The following is a 25253-nucleotide window of genomic DNA, read 5'->3' as shown; positions in this document are numbered from 1 at the left end:
TCATATCTGGGTTTACCGAACGTCATTCAAATAGCCTTCTGTGTTGTTCTTTCCTTTGAATCTGCGTCAGAAGATTTTGGATTCATTGTATGAGCTACCCCTGAATTGGTCTAATTAAATTCGCGAAGACAAACACTGACGCCGGGCAACAGTTTCCGTATGTTTGGTTAAAGCACTCTATCTTTGTTAACTCTTATTATTTCTTACTGTACTTCGTGATTTACACAAGGAATAAAGAATCAAAAATAGTATGAGCATTTGAGGAATTTCAGCTGTATTTAGCAAGTTCAGGGTAATCTTTTGTATGAAAGTCTTGACCTTAATATTATTAGAAACACAAGATTTTATCTTCTAGTGCAAACAGATGCTGTATTCTTAAAGTATTTCTTATGTAACCTCCCGACATACTAATTGCCAGTAAGTCGCAGATTTTCGCTTTGACTTGAATTGGTTTAAATTCTTATTTGATCAAAGTGTTAGAGTAACGACTGCTATCATATCTAGATAATGGCAAAAAACACAATGCGGATTTTCTCAGCTAATTGTTAGCTCCGTAACAGGTGTAATTAAACAATTGTTATGCGACTGAGTGTAGTTGTACTGTAACAAACAAACAACAAATACGCCCACAATAGCGCGCCCTGGCGTATACCACTGCACTGATATTGTCCGTATTGTCATTGGGGCGGCGCGTCCCGTGAATAGAGATCTACTCAGGCAGTAATATCAACTTGATAGATTTTACTCAGACTGTACCGTCCCTCACATCAAGGAAGCTTGCTTTGTCCCTAGACCGAGGTCATCTCTGAATGTGAGTTGTAAGTCAATTTTATCTTCATTTATTTTCCCCAGAATTTCTTAGGTTTTTAAGTTCAACTGCAAAACAAAATTCAATCGATATTGCAAGTTTTTAGCAAAATTTAGTGTACATTTTGGAGGTTTAATTATTCATGTGCTGCATTCTCCTTATACATTTAATTAGTTTACTAATGATCATGACTTTCGTGTGCTTCGTTGCCACAACTTGTGGTTGGAACCGTTTGCACACTTATCAATGATGAGATCTTACAGTTTCGAATAGGTGTGTATTTTTATGGAGGCGTCGGTTCATTTACACTCGCTCATTAATATTAGTAATTTCAAAACCTGTATGAAGACAGTGATGATAAATTTATCGAACTAATTTGCATTTTAAAGTCATCAACAGGAAGAGTATTTGAGCTTAACGAGAGTTTATTTCACCGAGCCGGCTTGCATGAATAGGGTTATATAACGTTATCAATATTCACATATAGTTTATATACTAATGCAACACATTATGATAATCAAATGACAGCAAATTTGCACTGAATTGTTCTTGCAGTGTATTTAAATTATTAATTTTTTTTTCAAAAATTGAACCACATGTTTTTAGTAATTTCAGTAACAGAAAATAAAATTCGAATAAAAGAAAACGAAAGTCATTCAAAACAAAAAGTGCCAGACTAGTGTGACATATGATCATCAATATAATTTGCTAGTTTTGACAACTTTCATTCAGATTAAGTGTCTTGTGTTTGAAACTGGGTGTGGAAAATTGAGCTCTGATCGTGATATCCCGGGTAGGATGGAATTATAAACAGCTTTACTCCCAATAGAAACATTATTTTGTTGACATTTCAACAAAAGTAAGATAACAATGGGTTATTTTGATTGTGTTTTCTAACAATAAATAAAATGGAGTTTATATGAGTCAGGAGAGGTTACGAGACTCTCCTCCCAATATTTCTTTGATCTGAAATTCACTGACCAGAAAGTTGTCTTTTTTGGTTACTTATAAAGTGGAAAACCACAGCTTAGCTTCCAATCTTCTTACGAGCTGGTCTTTATATTTGGGTGGTGAGAGGCCAAATGTATATATTATGATTCTCCTAATGTACTGAATAAAAATCTCGGCGATTTTTTCCTGATCAGTAAGTCTTGTCGTAACAAATCTAATGAAGCGTCCAGAATTTTAGGGCTCTTCTGCGTAACGGCGATTACCAAAACCGTCAGCTTTTTCGCGTTTCTTTCGTTTTCATTGAATAACTTTTAAATCAACCAGCCTATATTCCACGAAGGTTTTACTACCGAAGTGCGTCATTGAGTTTTGTAATTTTATTACAGTAACTCCTTGTTACACATACTGATTAAGAACTCACAATCTGATCAAAAAAAGTTTTATCTAATTTTGATGACTGTTGCTCGATTTACAAATTTAATTCTTCAATTGTTTAATTTTAAGGGGAAAAAAACAACAACAAAAAATCGAGTGCAATGATAACTGGAAGGAAACGTTTTAATTGAATTTCATTATACTCATTTCATGTACAAATGTAAATTGCAATTCTTGCTCAGTTCATTTTGTGCAACCTTCGCAAATATTTCCAACGCACAAATACTTTTATGAATCGTTAAATTGAAACGGGAAAATTGAATCTGCGGGTTGTATTGTGGTTAGCGAGGTGGGTTTCGTGGCAATTTATCCTGTGAAATTCCAATGTATATTGTATGAAGTGAATTAATCTTATTGAAAGGGCTGTTGAATTTCAGGCATGTTTTTAATATTTACGTACTATACCTACGTATACTTATCTGTACACATACACATGTAGGTGACCGAAAATCAATACCCCACTGACCAAAAATTCATATGTTGCTAATCAATATTAAAAATCGCTTAGTTACCTTATACGGTAACTGCTCCCCTTCCTACCCCCCCCCCCCCCCCGTCCACATTCTAAAAACTTTGCTGGAAGTTTTGAAGTTTTTCTGTGTTCATCTCATTTATTGGAAGAAAATCCTGAGATGAGAAAAAAAGCTAAAATAAATAACAATACAGCACATACATGTAATTGTGCATTTTCCCACAGACTCAACCATTTTGGTAGTTTCACTTCTTTTGTTATTTTAAAAAAAAATATAGTTTTTTTTACGCAAAAGATTTTCGTCAGAAATGTGTGCGTATTGTTGATTTAAATTGAATCGAAACTGTATTGATTATCAATGCCGGGTGTTTTTATTTTTCAGGGATAGTGTGCAGCAAGACTAACCTAAATTCCTTGTATTCGTTACCTGTGAAACTACCTGTGATCAGATGAGACGACAGGTAGCCCCGCCCCCTTCTCCACCGGCGTGGAAAGAGTTTATTCACAAGAAATGACTGCTATAGTATTTGTAAAGAGCGATTTACGCGACTTGGAACAATATCAAACCGCGCCGCTGTGTAGGTAACTTAATTGTGAATTTTTGATCGAAGCGGCAGTTATACTATTTGACGAGCACAGAGCAGGTGTTTTTAGCACCAGCACGTGCGGATATAAGTGAAACTTTTTTGTGATTATTTACATTCTGTCGATGTTACAGGACACATTTCTTTGTGAATAACCGAAAAAAACTAATTTTGGGACATTTATTTTTGTTCATTCAAAATTTTGTGAACAACATTTTTGTGCGACCATGTCTCGATTCTTTGGAGGTAAGAGCAAGGACAAGACCCAGAAATTCTACGTGGAGTTCTTGGGATGGATAGAGAGCCGGGGTCTGGTGGGTGAGCAATATACACGCCCGGTCGTTGACGATCTCAGGCGAAAGCATCAGAAATGGAGGAACGCTCCAAAACTCACAGTCCAGGTCAGTAAAACTGAACTGAAAATTTCCCAAGATGTTCCAGAGAAAAACAAGAAGAAAACCAAGAACATCAAATTCCCCGTCATCCCGGCAGAAGATGTGACGTTTGTCTCACAGGCCCGCAACCCGATCACCGGTCAACCAGACGACATTGTGGCGTGCATCTATCTCGGCTACATCCCTCGCACCAAGCGAAGTGTACACGTGCATGTGTACCGATTTGATTCAGCGCAAACAGCAACCAAATATGTCCGCATGCTGCAAGGCGTCATGGGAATGACGGTGGAGAGACTGAAACGTGTAGAATTCAGTTTGATCGCACGCGGCGAAATTGAGGACCCTCATAATACTACATACGTCTATCGTCCCCGATCAAGTCCAAGGGACCCTGGACTTGGATCATCCGACGGAATGAGCGAGCCGAGAACGGATTCGGCTCCGGATTCTGCCGCGGCCAGTACATGCAGTACCAACTCCTTTCCTTCGGACGAGATCGAGCCCGATCTGGTAAGTCTTTGCGACCAGATGCCATTTGAATCTGTGACAGATGAACTCAGACTGAAATTAAACATGTCGGTAAAAGAAGGCAAACCGTTGTTGCTTCCTCCAAAAGATTACGATACTATTCGCCGAAAACAAGGGAATCTCGAAAAGGTGGACGCAAGGAGATGTTTGAATGCAAGCATTGTCGGAAATTTGCCTATGTCATCCCCTAGGTCCCGAAACGCATCGGACGAGAGTGGCATCGGATTGGAATCACCTTCGCCATCTGAGGAGCAGAAGAAATTCCCCGACTCCGACTTTGACGAGGATAGAGAGAATTCCCCGCCGTCAAGTGCAAGAAGCAACAAATACGATTTCGTATATCCCCCACAATCTGCCAGGAGCCCGATGGTTACCAGAGAGCGACAAGCTTTGCTACGGCAGCCATCTTTTTCTTCTGCGTACAGCAGCCAGAGCTACCGCAGTGGTTCTTCTTCTCATTCCAACAGCTTTATTGAAAAGGACAATAGTATCATGTACACTGGAAACCGCCAAGATATGGACATCCCGCCTGCTGACTACGATGCAGACGACATCGCCATCACGGGGGAGAAGAGCGCGCTAAGAGGACCGGATATGACATCTAGCATGCCATCTGCAATGTTTCCGCGGGAGATGCCGGAATACGCCGTCGTTAACAAGAAAAGGGCAACATCTACGAATACCCCACCCCAATTTTCGGAAGTCTACTCACCCCGCGGCCTTGACCACCGAGTGCGGAGAGTAAACTCAATGTATAAATGACATTTTTGTAATCATTAATTCGTTATTTTCATCTCAAGCTAGGACTGATTAACACTAGCAAACTCATCCCATGAGTTAAAGCAACCGGGTGCAGATTTTGTTCTTTTAAGGAGCGAAATCTGCCAATGCCACTGCCGAAGCATCGAGCACGGCCATTGGGGCGAAAAAGGAAGCAAAGTCTGTGATATTTCGTGAGGACACTTTGATATTGGACAGGTTTTGATGAGATTTATTGGACGTCTTCATTACCTGTTACATAAATGGTCTAATTGTCCAATTTCCCCCGGCTAGAATGTCACTTAGCACACGTTTGCTGTCATAGCTGCAAAATCGATAAGAATTGCGATCTAAAACGATAAATGAGAAAACTCATTGGAATTTCCTTGTATTTTCGTTCAATCCTTACTTTTACGTAAATTGTGTGCTTATGATACGATAGCCTTGGGAATTGTTGAATATTTTTCTCTGTCTGTTGACACTTTCTTAATGTGTCACAAAAAGGTGCAATTTATTTTTGTATGTATATATTTTTCTGATTGTTGTATTTTATACATTGGAATCAGTGTAGATTTTCCCCGTCGATCAGGATTAATTCTCAATTCTTTGGTCTTTTTAACAAAGTACCCTTTTCCTAATCTGTTATTATAATGTAACTACTGGCTCTTTATTTCAATCTTCTTAATATGATGGTTATGGGCGTTAAGGCGCATTCCATAAGTAATCTTTGGTATAAACTCTCCAATTGGCGTAATACTCTTTTTGTACCGATCTCATTCAGAAAAAAACTAAGAGGGCCCCGGTTCGTATCAAATATAATAGCGACCCCTTTTATAAGCCGATCTTTGCACGTTTAGCCATCTGAATTAAAAAGACAGCAAATGAAGCTTCAAAAGTATATCTAACACGAGAAATTATTGAGTTTTTCTTCCTGTCGTAGATTTGGCAAAGTTTTCATAATGATAATACTGGACAATATCTAGTTAAGATGTAAGACAAAGAACAGGTGCGCGATAGGTAATTGACACGAAATAGCCAGTCAGCCGTGACGAGCCATGTTGTTACGCCTTTTGAACACTTAAAAAAGTGTTAGGGGATCGCATTTGTGATTCTTTAAGATAAGATTTTTTTCAACTTCTTTTGAAATTATGAAGTATATCTAATTGGTCTATATCCACTAGAATGCAGTTGAACTATAGAAGAACATTGTATTCAGTCTGGAAATTTTCCAGAGCATTCCTTGCTATAGCTTTACTCAAAGATTTTTTTTTTTTCAAACTTGACAAATTGAGTGCCCATGAAAATCTCTTACAATGTTGTTTTGCAATGTCTTATTCAAACCACCTCATTTGAAAAGCCAGTATATGATATTAATTAATTTTTTATTACCACGCTTCTTCTGTTTCTTGATTTAATCCCTTTTCATACGTTTCCTGTCAATTTTGAGGTTATCAATTACCATTTTTTTTGGGGGGGGGGGGGGGGGGGGGGTTCGTATTACTTTCCCGTCAAACCATTTCTTGTACACAGAATTAGCATACAGGTGTAATTTATGACCATATCAATTGATTGTATTTGTTTATTATTGCGATAAGTGGCCCCGCTTTTTGGAACATGTACAGGTCCTATATGGCAGCCATAAGGACCGCTTAGGACCTGCGCCAATAAATTGACAGTTTTTGATAATTAACTCAATAACCACAATACAGGTGCTTGATCGTAACTTGTATCCATATGCGTATTTATCATTTGTATATGGTTTATGAATAATCATACCAACTGAGCATGGTCCTTTTTATTGTTACTTAGGTACAGATATTTGTTCTTATAAATATACGCAGCATATAAAAATTTTATATCCTCATCTTTATACGGGTAATCCGATTCTCATCATTTCTATATGTAATATGCTGTTGTCGGCTTAGAGTATGCAATCAAAATGGCGTCTGTTTGTGCACATATTATGTATATGTTCTCTTGCCAATATATGTTGTTGTTTTTTCCCTAACATTCCGGAAACGCTCCGATATACGGAGTCTTGAGTTGTGCACAACAAGACAACCCTGGTTATCCCGGGTAACTTACATGTACATGTACTTGTTTTTGTAACATTAACGTCAATCTCTAACAAATTATTGTTAATATGCTAATGTAAATGTTAATTAACGCACCTTAAAGAAAACGACAAAGTACAGAGTACGAATCTTATATGTTTAAAGTAATGTCAAACTAACTCTTCAAAGCTGCCATAAGTTTTTGTGTTGTAATTGAACTGTCAGATTTTTCGAATTGAATGCAAACCATTCTTGGCAAGCTGCACATCTCTTATTGCAAAATCAAAAGCCGTATTTATTTTGCTTTTTTTCATTCAGCCATGTGCATATTACTCAACAGTCATGGATATTCACTTGTTTGTAAATACATAAATGTATGTTTGATAAATGACTATGTTATTGTTTTATTTTTTGAACAAATTAAAATGTTATATATACTTTACAATGAATTTACCTTATTTTTTACTCTTCGGAAATACAAACACTCTTATGACATTATAAGGTATCAACCAAATGCATACAGTATTACAGTGGGGTTTTTTTTTAAATGGTCAAGTACATAAAGATATGTGGTCTTTGAACCTGATGGTGATGATTATGATGATGATGATGTGATGATGATGATGATGATCTCGATCGTTATCCACATAGACTCGGAGATGTTTTGTTACTAGTAGATAACTAGAAAACTACTAAAGAGATATCTTTTCCTGGTTGCAAGCTCGAACTACAATGTATGAAAAAATCATGGTTATTATCATGGAAATGAGAGGAAAATATATGAACATTTAACGGACTGTTTTGCTCGTTACGCAGTAACCTAGTAAAGAGAACAAGTTTCAAAATCGAAGTTTGAAAGAACATGAATATGTACTTGGAAAAGAGAGAAAGTATGATATTAAAGAAATTTTATCCCGCTCCTAATCCAACTTGTTGTTCAATGGGTTTTTTTTGGTTTCCCTTGTCCTTTAAATACAGTTTAACGACTTTGGAGCTGTTGTGCAAAAGGAGAGGCAAAGAAAGGCGTTAAATAAAAAGGCAGAACAAAAATTGTCAACAAAAACAATAATTTTAATTCCAATATATTTGGCACCCATTTTCTTAATCCTCAGCAAAATTTCAATCGTGAATGGTATGCAAAGTGCCATAAGAGATTAGCATTTTTCGTAATTATAACTTGGCAAGTGCTATCAATATATTTGTTGCAAACTTAAATAATAAGTAACCGTAATGGCTATTCAACAGAATGCATGCGGTTAGCCATATAGATATATGGATTAGCTGATTCATTAAGATTCGGGGACCCCTAAGGATTATCCTGATTTTTTACAGTGTAAATTGGGTCATTGCAATGTCAAAGCCTCTCCTGTGGTCTATCCTATAGAAACATGGAAGGTTTGGCAGCAGAACCGGCATACAGACCCCTGTGGACTTTGACGCTAATCTTAAAAGGTCTGACGAGCAAACAGTTGCAAAATTTTGATGCCAATGAATTCGGTTTATTATCATTATTTATGTATAAGTACAAAGGTACTTTCAGGCATTTCTTTACTATACGTACTAGTAATTTTTTTAATGATTAGAATGTCAAAATTATTCAAATTGATACATTATACTCATCAAATCGGGACTGGTCGACTTTTATCATATATATACCGGTATATTTCAGCTCACCGATACAAAATCGCGGGAAACTTATGATATACCATTGGCAATCGGTCCGATACCTAGGTTAGTTTTGGTCCTATCTTATCAGGGAATACTGAAGTATTTAACAGATTTGAATGCTGAATCTGAGCCATGAATGTGAAATGCGACAGGAGGCTATCATTTTTGGAGAAGGTTTAAGTTTTTGGAGCGCGTGTATTAAAATGACAGTACCTAAGTTATTAACTATTACTATCTTTACCAAGCTTGTATGGCTGGTGCATCTTGTGGTACTAATGAACTTGACAGGTTCAGATGTTTTAATCAAAGTAAAATTTCTTGAGCATCTCACATAAAGTAACAACTGGTCCTTAAAGGTTGAGGTACATGTAACACTGTATTTTACTTTTTATACCAGGTATATAAATTATTTAATACAATATTTAATCATGTCATATAAGATATGAAATAGAATCATGATAAGATACAATATAATACGATATGAATGAGGATAAATTCTTATATGATATAATACTTTATGATATGATATTGTAATATCATATAAAATGATTCTGTATTATACAATACAAGATAGTGGTTACACATGTACATGTATCAGTGTTTTTAATACGTGTACACTGAAATTGTATATTTTAAAATCTACAATTTCAGTATTTTAATTTGAAATATTATTTGCTATCTTATGATGATGGTGACCTCGTATGAACATGTAGGCGATGCTTCGTCGAGATAAGCTCTGTACTCTTTGGTCACCTCTGTTTAAGGTTTGTTTAAGTATGAAAAAATATTCATTTTACGTATGGACATGTATTTAATTGTTGTGAATTTGCGAATGTCATTGAAAACACTTATCAGCTTACAAATTTATGGAAAAAACAGCGCAGTTTTTTATCATTGGAATTTATGATTGATGACACAGGTGAAATGGCGTGGTATTTTCTACACACCGTATGAATAAATTCTTAAACAAGCGAAACTTCCTATGCAACAGTGATGGGATCAATGACCATGCAAGATCTCCTGGTTCGCTGAGAGTACCTCAGCAAACACTGTTGCTACGATACACTTTACCCAAGAATTTTTTTTTTATATACATGAATTGCATGTACATTGTACATGTACCATCTGCTCATTAAAAAGGATGGAACATAGTGTTTATAATTTATTACATAAGCTCAGATAAGTTTGACTTCATCCATGTTTAATTAATTGTATACATTTTTTGGTTCAATTTGCTAATAGATAGAACTTGCATATTAATAATTAATGTGCGCATTATAAAAATGCATTTAGTCCAAAACCTACAGCATAAAATTAATCTTCGAACATCCTGAGGAATTTTTATCTATTTATATGCGTTTTATTTAAGACTATTTTTATGAAGAATTTGCTAATAATAATTTCAAGATGTTTATGTTATGTCGTCTTTTCATATATCCGTATTTTCACGCATTTTTATCTATTAATCATTATGATAAATTAAGAAATGCACTGACAAATGTACCATTATATGACAATTCTTTTAGTCAATTTGTTTTTGTCTCAGATAACAGATTCTCAAAGAGTACACTGGCTAGCATTTATTTATTTAACCAACTCTTCCTTTTAATCGAATAAATTACAATCTTAAAGGGGCATGGTCATGATTTTGGTCAAATTAAATTTTACTATTTTTATTATTTACAATGCTTTAGTAATGTATTTCTAATGATCAAGTGGAATTTGACATTCAGTTGTAGAGTTATGAGCAAGATACAAGGCACACAACTCTTTGTCATGTAAACAAGGCTAGTGCCTTGTTTTTATTTACATATGTTTAATATACCAGTTAAAAATCTTTTTCAAGCTGATTTGTCTATTGTCTTATTCATTTTTAGCGTTTAACACATTCATTTTAGGTCTGAAAATGGAATTTTCATCTCAACATTCAAAATGTAAACAAAAGCTTTGTTTACATAGCAAAGAATTGTAAACTCTGTAACTTGCTTAAAACTCAACAAATGATACTCAAATTTTTGTTGCCTATTAAAAATGCCTAACTGAAGCATTGTAAACATTAAAATCGGAAAAATAATTTTTTACCGAAATCGTGACCATGCCTCTTTAAGATGTAATTTCTGTAATTACTAATAAAAATATTTTGTCAAAACCTTTGAAACTTTATCAAAAATGAGGAATCACGTACATTTTTATGCAATTTATCTAAAAAGAAAATTGGCATGTTTGAAAGAAAATCCAGGCTTGAGAAACTTGGTATGAACCTTCGCAAGGTGTAAATCAAAACATCAAACGAAGGTCTATATTCTGAGAATACAATACAGATGAATAGCTGTCTTAAACATGAAAGGAAGTTACTTTGATTCTCTGTGATATATATTACATGCATGATGAATAGTTTAATATGTGATTCTTAAATTTCTGATTTCTGACGACACTAAATACAGTTTAGTCATCAATGGATCTATAGTATTGCAGAAATCAAAATACAAATAAGCGATGATCGATTGACGTGATTTTACTTCCGATACGGAGAATAAAATGTTGAGGCTTCTCTTCATTTCGTTTTTGTTTAGGGTCTTCTCTGTAAAATTTCAACTGGATTTGTAAAGACCTTTTAAGTCCTATTAAAGCTATTTTGACAAAGGGACCATATGCGACCGTTGACCGCTATTTAGAACCCATTACTTAATCTCTTGGAAAGGCAATAAAGAGTTAAGATCAACGTTGCAAGATGTTGTTTACATTATATGAATCACGTGCAATTAAAAACGTGTGAAAAAAAAAAACGACCAAACACATTGTCCTTATTTTCTACCAGTTTTTTTTTTTTCATTTTTAGCAGGTTAGTGACTGCGATTATCATGGTGAAATTGTTGAAGTCTTCAAAAATATTTTTGAATCATTTGGAGAAAAGTTATTGGGGAACTAACGGATACTAGGCTAATAAAGAGATGTACAAATGAACAGCCTCTTTGTCTAGAAACTGGATCAATGATAGACCAATGTATGAATATTGGCACATTGAATGAACAGATTCAGTTTGAGAGATAAACAAGTGATACTTGTTAGATACTTTTCTATGAATAGTGAGGAACCTGGAAAATGGCAAGAATAGATCAACGAAAACAACCATTGTAGTAACATCTAATGATATAATATTTACTTGTGAGTTGCATTAGTAGTCACAGTCCTAACTTTTACTGATATGATTTTATTATGATAGCTTACTATCTAGCGATCGTCATTTAATAATGCAATTTTGAAATCACATCAATAAATATCAAAATTTATATCTTCTAAAGATTAATATAAAAACGCAAACTAAGTTCATCGTTGACCATAGCATGCGCGGATCTAGAGAAAGAAGGGGGTCCGGAAAATCAAATTAATATCTAGTTCACATTGTAAATTTACCGAAAAAGGCCTCGAACTTCCCTGTCAAACACAAAAATCCCTCTGACCCCCTACCCCCCCTGAAGATATTGTCTGGATCCGCGCATGCATATTTTATATAAATGAATGGACCAATCAGCGGGTGCTAAAAGGATCGATAGAAAGTTAGACATAAGATGAACGGATAGACACTGCCAAATATTGGAAAGACACTGTCGTTTAACAGATAGACACTGTCTTATAATGGATTGACACTGTCGTATAACTGATAAACAATGCCGGATAAAGAATAGATTTTTATAGACATTGTCGTATAACGTATAGACACTGCCTTATAAAGAATAGACATTATCGTAAAATGAATGGACACTACCATATTACGGATAGAAATTACCGGATATAAACGTATAACGGACCGGATAGACACTGTCGTATAACGGATAGACACTGCCATATAACGGATAGACGCTGTCGTATAACGAAAAGAAACTGCTTTATAATGGATAAACACTATTGTATAGCTGATAGATACTGTCGTATAACGGAGGGGCACTGCCGTATAACGGATAGACACTTCCGATAAACGGATAATCACTACCGTATAGCAGATAGACACTATCGTATAGCAGATAGACAATGTCGTATAACGGATATACACTGCCGTATAGCGGATAGTAGCAAAATTAAATAGATAAAGTAACTCTAGATCACCATCATGTTTTTTTCAATACATAGTCGTTTAAATAATCTTTAATTATAGATGCATGATTAAAAATTGCAATTTTTTCAGTGATGGGGTTCTGCTAGAAACTATATACATGTAGGACTTCTGTGTCTGTTTATTCCATATACATTGTACATGTAAATTTATCTTATTTGGCTAGAAACTGGTAAATGTTATTATAGGTGTATCAGCGATTAGCGTAACAAAAGAAAATCGTGCATTTTCTAGCACTCATTTGCGGTGGCCGGAATATTGTGATTAGATCGCTTTCGGACATAACATGTATTGCAAAATAGTTGAAACAACAACACATACATGTACCCTGCAAATTTTGATATCTTTGTATCTTTATTACCGAAAACGGATCTTTAAACACAAATTTGAATTAACAATTATATTGCTAAGAAGAAAATGAGAAAAAATGTACTATGTGAGAAAATAAATTGCATTTAATCTTATATGGACATATATGCTTGTATACTTGTACATGTAAATCAGTTTGATTTCGAATACTAGTAGTTTGGACTAATCCAGAGAGAGAGAGAGAGAGAGAGAGAGAGAGAGAGAGAGAGAGAGAGAGAGAGAGAGAGAGAGAGAGAGAGAGAGAGAGAGAGAGAGAGAGAGAGAGATGTTAAATTATTTCAAAACTATTACATGTGAATTATATATACACTGTACCTATATTTTCAATATTTTTAAGATATACATTTTATGCTCATTCATACATACAAACTTGTATATTTCATTTGGGAAGCGATACATTATATTGTATCATTCTTATTATGAACTTATAAATGAAAAATATCTACGGTATCAGATATAACAAATGACAGAAAAAAAATAGTGACCCACAAAGTTATTCTAAATGTTCATGCATAGATTTGAAAAGAAGTCATTGCATTGAACTAAAGCCAGACACGCAACAGTGTGAATTACGGGATATGCCAAGACATGGAACATGTGGAATGCATACAGAGAATTTAAATCTCTGAAGGAATTCAGTAAAGCTTGATCAAATGGACGAACTTGAATGCACACTGCAGAAGGACAGACAATATTGGTTCAAATAGATAAAAGGCCTGGAGTAATAAACTTCCAAATAACTCAGGGTCCACTCTAAGATTATACATTATCATGTCAACAAATACTGGTAACTAAGTTAAAAATTGGCCAAGACAAATTTGGTAATATGGAATTCTTTCTTTTAATCTGAATAGGACATGGGAATATTCCTTAATTACCGTATTGATAATTAACTAATCAGAATGTTTGTAACTTGCTTTAATTAATGAATGTGTGGATAATTTGTAGTCATGTATCTAATGATTGCTAATTAGCTATGCAAATCACGGTAATAGTTCTAAAAATGTTTCTTTAGACGTGTGATTAAATTTATATGACACTGATTGAGTCGTTGTACCATGCTTCACAAGTATCATAAAATGATTTTTGTTAATTTCCACTTCTTTACAGTTCACAAAGAGATAATTAAAAAATGTCATTTGGGACAGGAGTACATGTATATATAAAATCGAACGGCCGGCTTCAATTCATTTTTAAAATTTTCAAACACGACACACGAATATCTACATCATATCATAACTAAAAATTAAAGGATGGGAGTAGAGTGTTGAGGGAGTGCTCTCATTCAAATCTATGTCAGAAAAAATATTAAGTGTTATTAAGTAAATAACACTTAAGAGATATATGAATTAATAAATGTAAGATAATTAACAATTTATGCAACGACATTTTGTAATAAATAAAAAGACGTGGTCCTTGACCTTAATCGGCCTGATTCACCAAAAAATATCTTAACCTATTTTCATTCATCTTTAGAAGATTTAGTGAAATGGATACATGTGGATTTCTACCCCGATTACGCTTCGCGGGTTTTTGTCTCATTAAGGTAGATTAGCCTACATGGAGGAAGGATCAGCCAGCCGAAGGGGACTTAAGTCCTACTTTCTCCATAGAGAGGCCATTGTCCTTATGCAATTTCGGAACGTAAAAAAAGAAGGGCCAGTCCTTGAACGCGATTCAGGCCAGACCCCGGCAACTTATCCTGCAAAAGTCAAGGGATTTTTTACAATCTTCTTTTCCTCCATAAACCCTTAAATAATTTGCGTCAACCAGTGCCAATGAAATGTTTTGGTGATGAGGTAACTTCCAATTCCCTAGTTGCAGCAGATTAAATTTAATCGGTTTTTTTTGGTTACCATCTGCATTTAACAACGGTGGCAGGGAGTGGGGTGAAGGCGAACTCTGACCACAAAAAAATCGGGAGGGGAAAGGCGGAATAATTTGTAAATAGAAAGAATTTAAGGGAATGTATAATAGTACATGTATGATTCCAAACAATAAGGAAACTACGTTCATTGATAGAAATTCTGTGGAAAATACAAAATCTTTAGAATTTTAATGCGGTGAGATCACAGCGGAATACCTTTATTGTTTGACCTACATCTCCTTTCTTTGCTACCATGCAGCTGTTGGAAAAAAGTTTGAAAAACAACACTTTTTTCTTTGACAAAATCGTTCAACTTTGAACATCATATATTTGTGTGAATTCATTCATGTTGCCTAGCAGCATTTTTAATTGTTCTCTGCTCGAACAATTTTATTTTCATTTCCAAATCAGTTTTGTTAATATCCAGCACACGTTATTGCTATTCGAGACATCTTGCTATGCAAATCCAATGAATAATTTATTCGGCACGATAATGATTGCCATTTCAAATCTTCGTAAGATGTTTACAAAAAATACAAATGAGAACCAAATTATCATACGACATTTCTTGTAGAATCATCATAAAATTGCCTAAGCATCTCTAGCATATATACAGTATGCATTTGATACATATGTACTGAGTATCCATTTTGTTGATTTTTTTCCTATGGTTCCCTATTAGCTGAACCACCAACCGTGATTGTTGACTTTTTTCGATGCAATTTGAACGATGCGCAACAGAAATGCTCTTATCTAGATTAAAATCCTTTTTTCAAACAAGATTTACATTACACAAAAATCACAATTGAGCAGTTTGGAATATTGGCTGAAGTACCTTAACTTGACATGTTTGGCAAAGCGGACCTAGATCCAATCATTGTAGAAAGAAAGCTCTGTATATATGAACATAGGTACATTTATATAGGTATGACACAATTTGTCGGCTAACATCTGTACAATGCTTGTCAAAACATACCATAACATAATAAGTGGACTTTTGTAATAGAGTTCCAAAAGGGGCATATTTCACATCAACACACCAAAATATTTTTGAATACCAGTGCCATTGAAAGAAAATGTAGACCTAGGGGCCTAGATATTATGTGAGAAAATCATTCAAGTCGAACAATTTGTGCTTTGTATTTTCATAATTTCCGAGAGGAAGATCGTGAAATTAATTTACGAGAAGGATTTCAAGGGGTTTTCTGTTACTTTGTATAGTCTGACTCTAGGCCTAGACCCTTTCACATTGCGTGTCTAATACTTAAAATGGGTTAATAGACACTTATTCTAGCAGGTGAGGAGTCTTCCACAGAAAATTAAAATACTCTAGATAAAACCCGCATATAATCCTGATGGTGCATACGAGTATCAGGGATCATTTTTACTCGCAGCATTGAATAATGCAAATATTTTCACGTGCCAAAATCAACAATATGAATAAGTTAGATAAAGTAGACACAAAAAATGTAGATCCATTGACGGATGCCAACAGGTCATTTATTCAAAATGCGTGAAATGAATTTCGTACACTTGGCAGAAAATCAAATAGTTCGCCATTTTTCATTTTTGCGTTTCATGGACTTTTACATGCACCTGCAATTTGCAACCCAAGTTTGTTGGTGAAATCCACACAGAATATGTATGACGAAAGTATATTATTAATGTTTGTTTGAAAATAAAAAAGATTAATGTAGTTGAGTTTTGGGGAAACCTTAATGAAATTTTCAAAAATTTATGAATGATATATTTTTTGGCAAACGATGTTGGAATGAGGTGGTTATTTGTTTGTGCAAGCTATAGGCAATAACCGTTTCATAAATAATTAACAAATATGTATAATGATGTTATGTCTGATAAGAATATTCAAAGCCAAGAATTGAAAATTGGAGCTGATACATATACAATTAAACCTTTGACGACAACACTCCTATTTATCTAAGGTCGCTATCATCTTCTTTTACTTAGTTTACCATATTCTATAATGCTCATAAAATAAATTTCATGAGATATAAAAATTCATAAAACTTATTGTTATGTTAAACAAATTAGACCTTGAATTCAGTAGTTGACAAACAATTAGCATCACCATTGAAGATAAAGATAATTAAGAGGGCAATAACCAGTGATGTATGGGGCCCCGGCTGTGCACGATTTGGAATTCATAAAAAAGACTCCATGGCTCCGTTCTCCAAACTCTTCTGGCGGCACTAAAAATCGACTACACTTCGTGTTTTTCTTGATATTCTTTCTCTTCATTCATTTTTTTTTCTCTCTTTAGAAAAGACTGCGCCATTCACTTAAGATCGTTGGCTTTAAAAAGATTTTAATCGCTCGTAATTCCTTTCGACTAAAAAAGAAAACCAACGTATTTACCTTTTGACTGATTTTATCAATTGGAATTTCAAAGATCTAAAACCAAAACGTTTGTGTTGTGACATAAATATAAAACTTTTTTGTATTTTATCATTTCATCAAAAGAGGATTGGTCTGCGGGGTTCTACAAATTGATATCTATACCTAGGTAGAATTATCATAATTCTGTACAAATCAATACCCGATACTAGGGTGGTCCCGACCTTACTCGGGTCGTTTCGATTTTTTTTTCAGGTGAAAACTTTCCTGCAGTGTCTGGGTCGGAGTGATACAATCTTATTGCAATTACGTGTTAAAAGGAAATATTCATAAATCCTTGTTTCATAATTCTATAAAAAAAAATGTTCATTGACCAAAATTCAAACACAACAGATTTATCATTCATAATTGGAATGTTGGCCGTTTTCTTGGTTTTAGCAGCGAGTTACAGTGAACGAAATACTTCCCTTGTTAGATAATTACAGATGATAACAGATGAGCGGTTGAGAGCTTAATGTTCCCAAACCAATAAAATTGTCATCGCATGCATACATAAGTACTAAGCGGTGGGTCTCCGGTGGTCCGTTGTACTAATTCGTATCTACATTGAGTGATGGGGACTTTTTATTAGACCCCATCATTTTGGCCACATCTGTCAGTGCAAAAGGTTAAAAAATTTGAAATTCAAGAATTTAAATAAGATTTGTTTATAAGTGTTTTAATATTTACAAAAAGTCTTAGAACAACCAAGAAACTTTATGGGACCTTAACCTTCCATCCTGACTGTAGGCTATATTTATAATGCAATAAAATGTATGAAGCTATATTTTTTAATAAATCTAAGATTCTGAAACATTTCATGGTCACGCGATGTATAAACATCACGAGACTTTTGCATATACCGGTATATCACCTCATATACGTAAAGAAAATGAGAAAAGATATTGCGCAAATAAAATGACCTTCACCCCCATCCCTCCCACTTTTCCTTAATTTCGTAATGTTCTCGTCCTTTTTTCTTAATGTGTATTGGACAACGGGAATTGTGGTTTTCTCAAACATTCCGGCCGAGTCAATATTGACCGAGCCCATGTCTTGTTGTACTTTAAGTTGGAGGCTCCCATTCATAAAATTAAAGACTTTTTTAATCTGTATAAGTGGGGATTTAAAACCGTAACACTTTACGTGGACTGTGGCGTCGTAGTTACCATTCATAATCTTGCGGTTGATAAGCAGCTCAAATTATCATGAGAGAGAGAGAGAGAGAGAGAGAGAGAGAGAGAGAGAGAGAGAGAGAGAGAGAGTACATGTATTATATACATGAACGTTGATATTGAATAGAAGAATTTGATCTCCTCTGTTCCCGGTCCCTTTCTCTCCTCCCTCCCTGACCCAATCCAAGAAAATATCCTTCTTGGTCTTTAATAGCACAGTTTAAGTGGTCCGATTGAAATACGGGGAGGGGGGGGGGGGGGGGGGTAAGACACGTAGGTATTTACCAAATAAACTACATATAATTATAGTCATTTATAGCAATCATTTAGGATTCTGTCGACATTCACTAATAAAACAAATTAGTGTTTCATCCTGAATCATTTTCTAAATAAAAGGTGGGGGTTATGGCTAGGGTTTTTATATCAATATTAAATTACCACTGCTATATGAAAAACACAAACTCCTCCCCTCGTTAGATTTGATTTTATTTAGAGTTGTCTCGCTTCTTACAGAGCTAATATTTTGCGTTTCCAGTCAGACAACCCCGGAATATGTATTTTCTAACAGCTGACTAAAATATTTGATAATTACAGGATTTAATGCAAGTTTTGCTTAGTACATTGCATGAAATAAAACTGAGTCATTCTTAATGAAGTGAAAACGACCAAACAGTCCCTGCCTGTATTTCATGTTTTCCATGATCAACGAATGGTTTAAAATCAATTCACGTGGCATAGCATATTGTACTTTGATTTAGAAAAGTGTCATGGGATTTTATTAGATTTTCTGGTAAAATATAAAATGCTGTAGTTAGATTAATGCTAAAAAGAACTAATAAATAAATTAAAAACAAGGAGTAACGTGTAAGTAACAAAAATTTAAAAAACAGAAAGTACAAGTGACACAGTGGACTTGGCCTAACTTGCCAGAAACATTGTCACTAATGATATTACATGAACAAAATTCATTCGGCAAAAACCGAGAAAGATCTAGAAGTTCAAAACAGCAGAGCTTGCAGAATTTTGCTGTCAATTTTTAATACAAAATTTAATCCCATTTTATTTTGTTTAATCTTGGGAGTGACTTCAATCTAAATTCCAAAATAGAAGAAAATACTCAATTACGAAAGCAATTTCCCCAAAACATGCTTCAAAGAAAAGCTTTTTTGTAGCATAAAGTAAATTTCCTCATCAAAACCCAGAAAGAAATGCCCTATGATAACAGCTTTTCTCCATGTTTCATCATTTCAGCCATAAAATGCGGGTTAATCCAGCAGTAATCGGGTCTTTTTCGAGATGAATTAATTCAAACAGAGACATTTTACTGCATTTGGGGCGATGGATTCAGATTGAATTACTTCTTGTTTACCACGATTTGACGCTACAGAAGTGTTAAAGACTCGATCAAACAGCAGGACTTTTATTCCGAGATAACAATGGCCCCAATTAAAGCTCCATAGGCCAGATAGGTCCTAGCTGCTTGCGTTCGATCCTCAATATCGATTGATTCGTATTTTATTTTATTACCGATTCGTTTTAGCATACAAGCGCAGCACATCGAAAACATCATACTGTATATATATGGCTTAAACTTTGTTAGGTAAGACACGTTAGGCTATAGATTTACTCGTCAATTTACGTATAGAATTTTTCACGAATGATTCATAATAATTTTTGTTTCGTCCGTATATATGCATATTATTTTGTGTTCCTGAAATTTTATGCAAATTAATTCGTAATGTTCGTGCATTGTGCGTGTAATTTTTTTCTGTTCATTTTTATTTCAGTACGATCCATTTGACTCACTGGACAAAAAGGAAGAATCGATTTTCAAATGAATGGTATGTATATCCAGTCACTTAATAATTAATGCACTTTGTAATGTTTGGGTATATAATTTTTTTTTCTTTTATTAGATTTATTAAGTATAAAAACTAGTCGTCTGATCTTGATGTACAGGTAAAAAAAAAACATCAAAAGATTCAGAAAGGACGAGGTTTAATGAGGGAACTAATTACCATATCCCTGAAGGTTCCAAAAACTTTCGTCAATATTCACTTAATTTCATTTAAATTATGGTATATGAATTGCGCATAAGACATGTTTGTTTGGGTGTTTAGACACTGGGTGAATAGTATTAGGATATATCCGATTGATTCCAGACAAACTTATTAGACTGTAAAACGTTTCTTATATTAATTATTTTGACCAAAAAATCCAGTGATTTCTTTTGGAAAGGAAGGGGGTGCAAAAAAATTCTCCAGTGTCTTGTCACAATGAATAGGCGTATTTAGTGTCAAGACAGGAAAACAGATTGGCATGCATTAGAGAGGGTATTCAGGTAATTTTTTTTGTACTGGGTTTAGTCATTTGAATGTGCTTGGAATGATGTCTGCCTCATTACCGTACACTATATGATTCTCAGTGATAAATGGCCATAGAGACTTTACAAAATAAATAAGTTCTGTTTTCTCAACCTCCCCTTTTATTAAATCTATGAAATTCACAGATTCAATTCCATTTATCCTCATTTGTGGATGCACTACTTAATATCTAATGATTACTTTTTTAAATAAGGATTTAATAAGAAAAGAAATGAGAACTATATGAATATGTGTTTCACGAATGACCCAATTATATTGACTGGGGTTAACAAAAATTAAGGCACTGCATCGAATTGCTATCTTTCCCCATCCTTCATTCCGATTTGTGACTCATAATGATATAGGTGGGTGTACGATTTTTGTCACCTTAATGCAATTTTACCTTCATTTATCATTAATTAAACAGATCGATGACAGAATATATTATAATATGAGATCACACTATTCCTTGAATCTTCCAAACCAGTTAATATGCAGTTAACATGAAGTATTCTTGGTCATTACTTGCTAAACTTGTCGGACAGGATTTTATTATAATTATTCATAAAATACCAAGAGGTTGATCAAGGTTAAATAAATACTGTAGTACAATGTTAAGTAGATATACCTGAACTCTAATAAAAACGTAAAATTTAATCCAGTGCAGAAGTGCCTTTAACATTTGCGGAACTCTGGACTTCCGAATAAATTGACACAATAATAGCCATTTTTAAAAGCTGTTTTTATTAAAAGGGGTAACCTCGGAGAGTATAGCTTGTGCTTTGGCCTACAAATATATCGAATTGGGGCGCCAAATTTTCTTTCATTGTACTGTCTTCGATGTGTATCGACGAAAGAAAAACCAGGTTTTGGACAGACTTTTTTGTTTCGGTTTCCGTCCGTTGGCGCGTCATTTCCAGCCCTTAAATAGAAACATGTTCATGTAACCTAAAGATTGATATGTCTCACACGTTCACTGCATTGCGCTTGCACGATATTCTCTTTGTTCTGTCGATATGATAAATCAAATTTTTTTCTTCGTCTGAATCGAATTTTTATGATGCACAATGGCGTCGCTGTCTGGCCAATCACGTGACTGCATCGCCGTGTTTTCAGCAATTGGTAGAATTTTTCCTATGTTTGTTATCATTCCTTTATTTACTTTTACATGTACTTCTTACACACAAACATATCAATTAAATTAACTACATTGGCCTAAAAGTGTCAAAAATGTCAGATTGTATCTTTCATATTTGAAAAAAAGAAAAGGAATTCTTAACATTCCATGTCAACGCTTAGGGAACAAATAAAGAAATTCATGAGGTGACTAATTGTCGATTTACTCGCGCAAGTAATCATCACTAGTACTGTTTTTTAAACAAAGTACATTGTGCAAATCATGTCTATATTGATAAGTATATATATCAAAGTGTAAGTTCAGAAATTTCCACATTTTTAATTTCAAATGATGTTGTCTAAAAATTCATACATTGTCACAATTTAGCATTAATAATAAGTCACATTTGTAATTTACTGAACGGAAAAAAATGGGCTTGAAAAGTAAGTTTCAAATTTTTATTTTTCGAGCGCTCTTTTGACTTTGTTTATAATTCAGACTGTTTTCATCGTTCGCCTGAATAAGTATTTAATAATAAGATTGATATTTTAATTGTGTTGAAATTTATTAAGATTTCTTGTAAAATTTGTAAAATCGAAAACCAGCAAGCAATCTTATAACATTTTTTTTTTAAATGAGTATCATATCAAACACTAGTGATTAAAATTATATAATTTTTTGGACGAAATTTAAATAACAGCTTCGTATAGTAGATGGCCTTTATTTTACAGAAAAATAATTTTTGAAACAAATTGATAAATTACTATGCAAACTTTTTTGGTATAAGGTTTCGAATTTGGTTTAAATTTTGTCGTCGATGTTTAATTAGTATCTTAGATTTCATAAATCATGAATAGACGCCTTCTCATTGTTTTAGATACGTATTAAATTTATAAGTACGTGTCATCAATTTAAAAAGATACATAGCATGGATTAATTTTGGTTCTATGGATTTTAGATTAACCTTATCGAGTTTCAAAATTGCCCACCTTTTCGCAGTGTACATGTATATTAAGAGATGATTTTTCATTTACTTCAGAAAAAAAACCCCACAAATATCAAATGCAGTATTTCATTTTCTACTTTTACTATAAAATCTTTTTCATATTAATTAATGGTTTTTGCTATGTGATACGTTATATGCAAAAAATGCATTAAAATGAGCATAACATGTCTTTCTTATTACAAAAATGCTTCTGTCTTTTTAATTGACACATTTGATATATGTGTACGTTTTAAAATACTTTCCACTAACTTAATAGCTGTGAAGATGAAACCTGCAGAAAAAAAGTCTCCTTAGCAGTGTTTCAAAATAACAAAAAACCGTTCTATTAGGAAACAGCGTTTGTAGCAACGCACTTTGAAAAAATTGAGCACTTTGCAAAAAAAAAAGAAAAAGAAAAAAAAAATGCGTAAAATTTGAGACCAAATCAATCCCCTTTGAATTTTGTTTTTCCCAAAATGCGTTAAATTTGCGACCAAGTCAACGCACTTTGAAAAAAAATTACAAAGAGCGTTATAAAGGTATATTGATATTTGTTTATTATCGAGACACATAACGCACTTTGAAAAAAAATATGTATAAATCACGAATTTTGAGATTCTATCATTAATTAGTTATTAATATGATGATCTTTAAAATCTAATGAATAGGGTATGATGTTTCTTGCACTGATATATATATATATATATATATTTCATATATATGTGGTCAACAAATTAACCGCCAAATCTTCCTTAAAAATTTTCCAGGTGATTTATTTTGCTATAAACTAGAACCATTTTAACAAGGCATTGGACTTTCAATTGGATGTAACTACATGTATCTATTTTTTTTTTTGCGTCAAAACAAGTTAAAATGACGCTGATTTCAAGCGAAATATACACCGTAGTCTTATCTCAAAAGCCAACCAAATCTTGTTGATTTCAAAGAGCCATGACTGAGTTGCCAGCAATGAAATAGACAGGTCTACGTCACATCGCCGATTGACACAACTACCCAAAGTCCAAGCTCTTGTTAAAATGGTTCTATCATTTAGTAAAGACAATATTCATCTACACATTACCTTTGAAATTTGAATATTTTGCCATATCTCTATAGAGAACTCTTCTTTTAGGGAGATTAATATAGACTAAAAATGGCCACGTATCTGGCAAAGCCCATTTTTTTTTGGTACCAAACATGCTGCATACATATTCACAAGGTAAAAAGGTGATGAAACGTAGAACGGTTGCTTAGCGATATGGTTTATGTCTTTTTGGATAAAGATACAAATCTCACCACTTTTTCTTGTTGAACTACATGTACGTTAGCTTTAAGAAAACTTTTTAATCGAGGACCGAACTTATCTATCAAATTAGCTGTGAGTTCTCTTTTTGATATATCTCTTTAAGATGACACGATTAAAATAGATATTTGCTGAATTTAAAAGTATCAAACCCTGCCATTTTGATTTCAAAGTGTGTTATTTTCGACGATATAAACGCATTTTGAAATTTAAAAAAAAATTCAAAATGCATTGACTTGGTCAAAAAATTAACGCATCGAAAAAAATTCAAAGTGCGTTGTAACGGTCCTTGTTGAACTCTAGAACACAAGTCAGTTATATGGCAAACATTGTTTGCTCATCTACATATTGCCCTAAGTGATACAGATGTGCGATCAAGAGGTATTTTTTACGATCGATTTCCTCTTCATCAACAACTTTGATAACAATGTTACAAACCATTAAACAGTTTCCAAAAATGGAAACTACATGGGAACTTATCTTCGTTGGAATATTGATATGTATTAGATATACATATTTTCAGACTAATTTACGTAGTTCATTAACCATTTTTGTTTACACTATATACATGTATTTACAGTTTCTGCATATTGAAACCATCTGTAAACCATGAATGAGTTGAGAAGATGTGTAAGATGTAGTGGAAATAACAATTAAATGGTTTCCATGTAGTTTCCATTTTCCAGAAACTGGGATGCCATTAAATTGAGCTCTATTTCGCTTTCATATCCTGAAGAACATGACTCTCTACATTGTCAAAAAAGTTTACCATTGTGAGATCGTAACTTTCAAAATCTAATTATATATTGAATCAATCCGAAACTGAACTTGCTTTTCTCTAATAAAACCAAGAAACCTTTAAGCTAAAAAAGCTTTTGTTCAGTCGAGAAGAAAAATAAGTTTGGTTTTATCTAG

The 25253-nt window shown here is 33.9% G+C and overlaps 1 protein-coding gene across 2 annotated transcripts; it reads left to right on the top strand.

The window, feature by feature from the left end:
• The first annotated feature begins 674 nt into the window (after positions 1-674).
• Positions 675-5805, top strand: LOC128188550 (uncharacterized). Of its 2 annotated transcripts, none has more exons than XM_052859658.1 (2): positions 675-818; positions 3049-5805. In XM_052859658.1, exon 2 carries the CDS (start codon positions 3478-3480, stop codon positions 4933-4935), a length of 1458 nt encoding a protein of 485 aa, XP_052715618.1. In that variant the 5' UTR covers positions 675-818; positions 3049-3477; the 3' UTR covers positions 4936-5805. The 2 variants fall into 2 exon arrangements, with proteins under 2 accessions (XP_052715618.1, XP_052715619.1); XM_052859659.1 differs by having other exon boundaries at positions 707-811.
• Positions 5806-25253: the final 19448 nt, after the last annotated feature.

This window comes from Crassostrea angulata, chromosome 6 (assembly GCF_025612915.1).
Source record: "Crassostrea angulata isolate pt1a10 chromosome 6, ASM2561291v2, whole genome shotgun sequence".
Taxonomy (NCBI): Eukaryota; Metazoa; Mollusca; class Bivalvia; order Ostreida; family Ostreidae; genus Magallana; species Magallana angulata.
Note: the sequence above shows the minus strand (reverse complement) of the source record. Positions and strands in the feature narration are given on the sequence as shown.

Bases quoted from the DNA above. Each gene is read 5' to 3' on its own strand.
- LOC128188550 (XM_052859658.1), top strand. From the start codon at position 3,478: ATGTCTCGATTCTTTGGAGGTAAGAGCAAGGACAAGACCCAGAAATTC.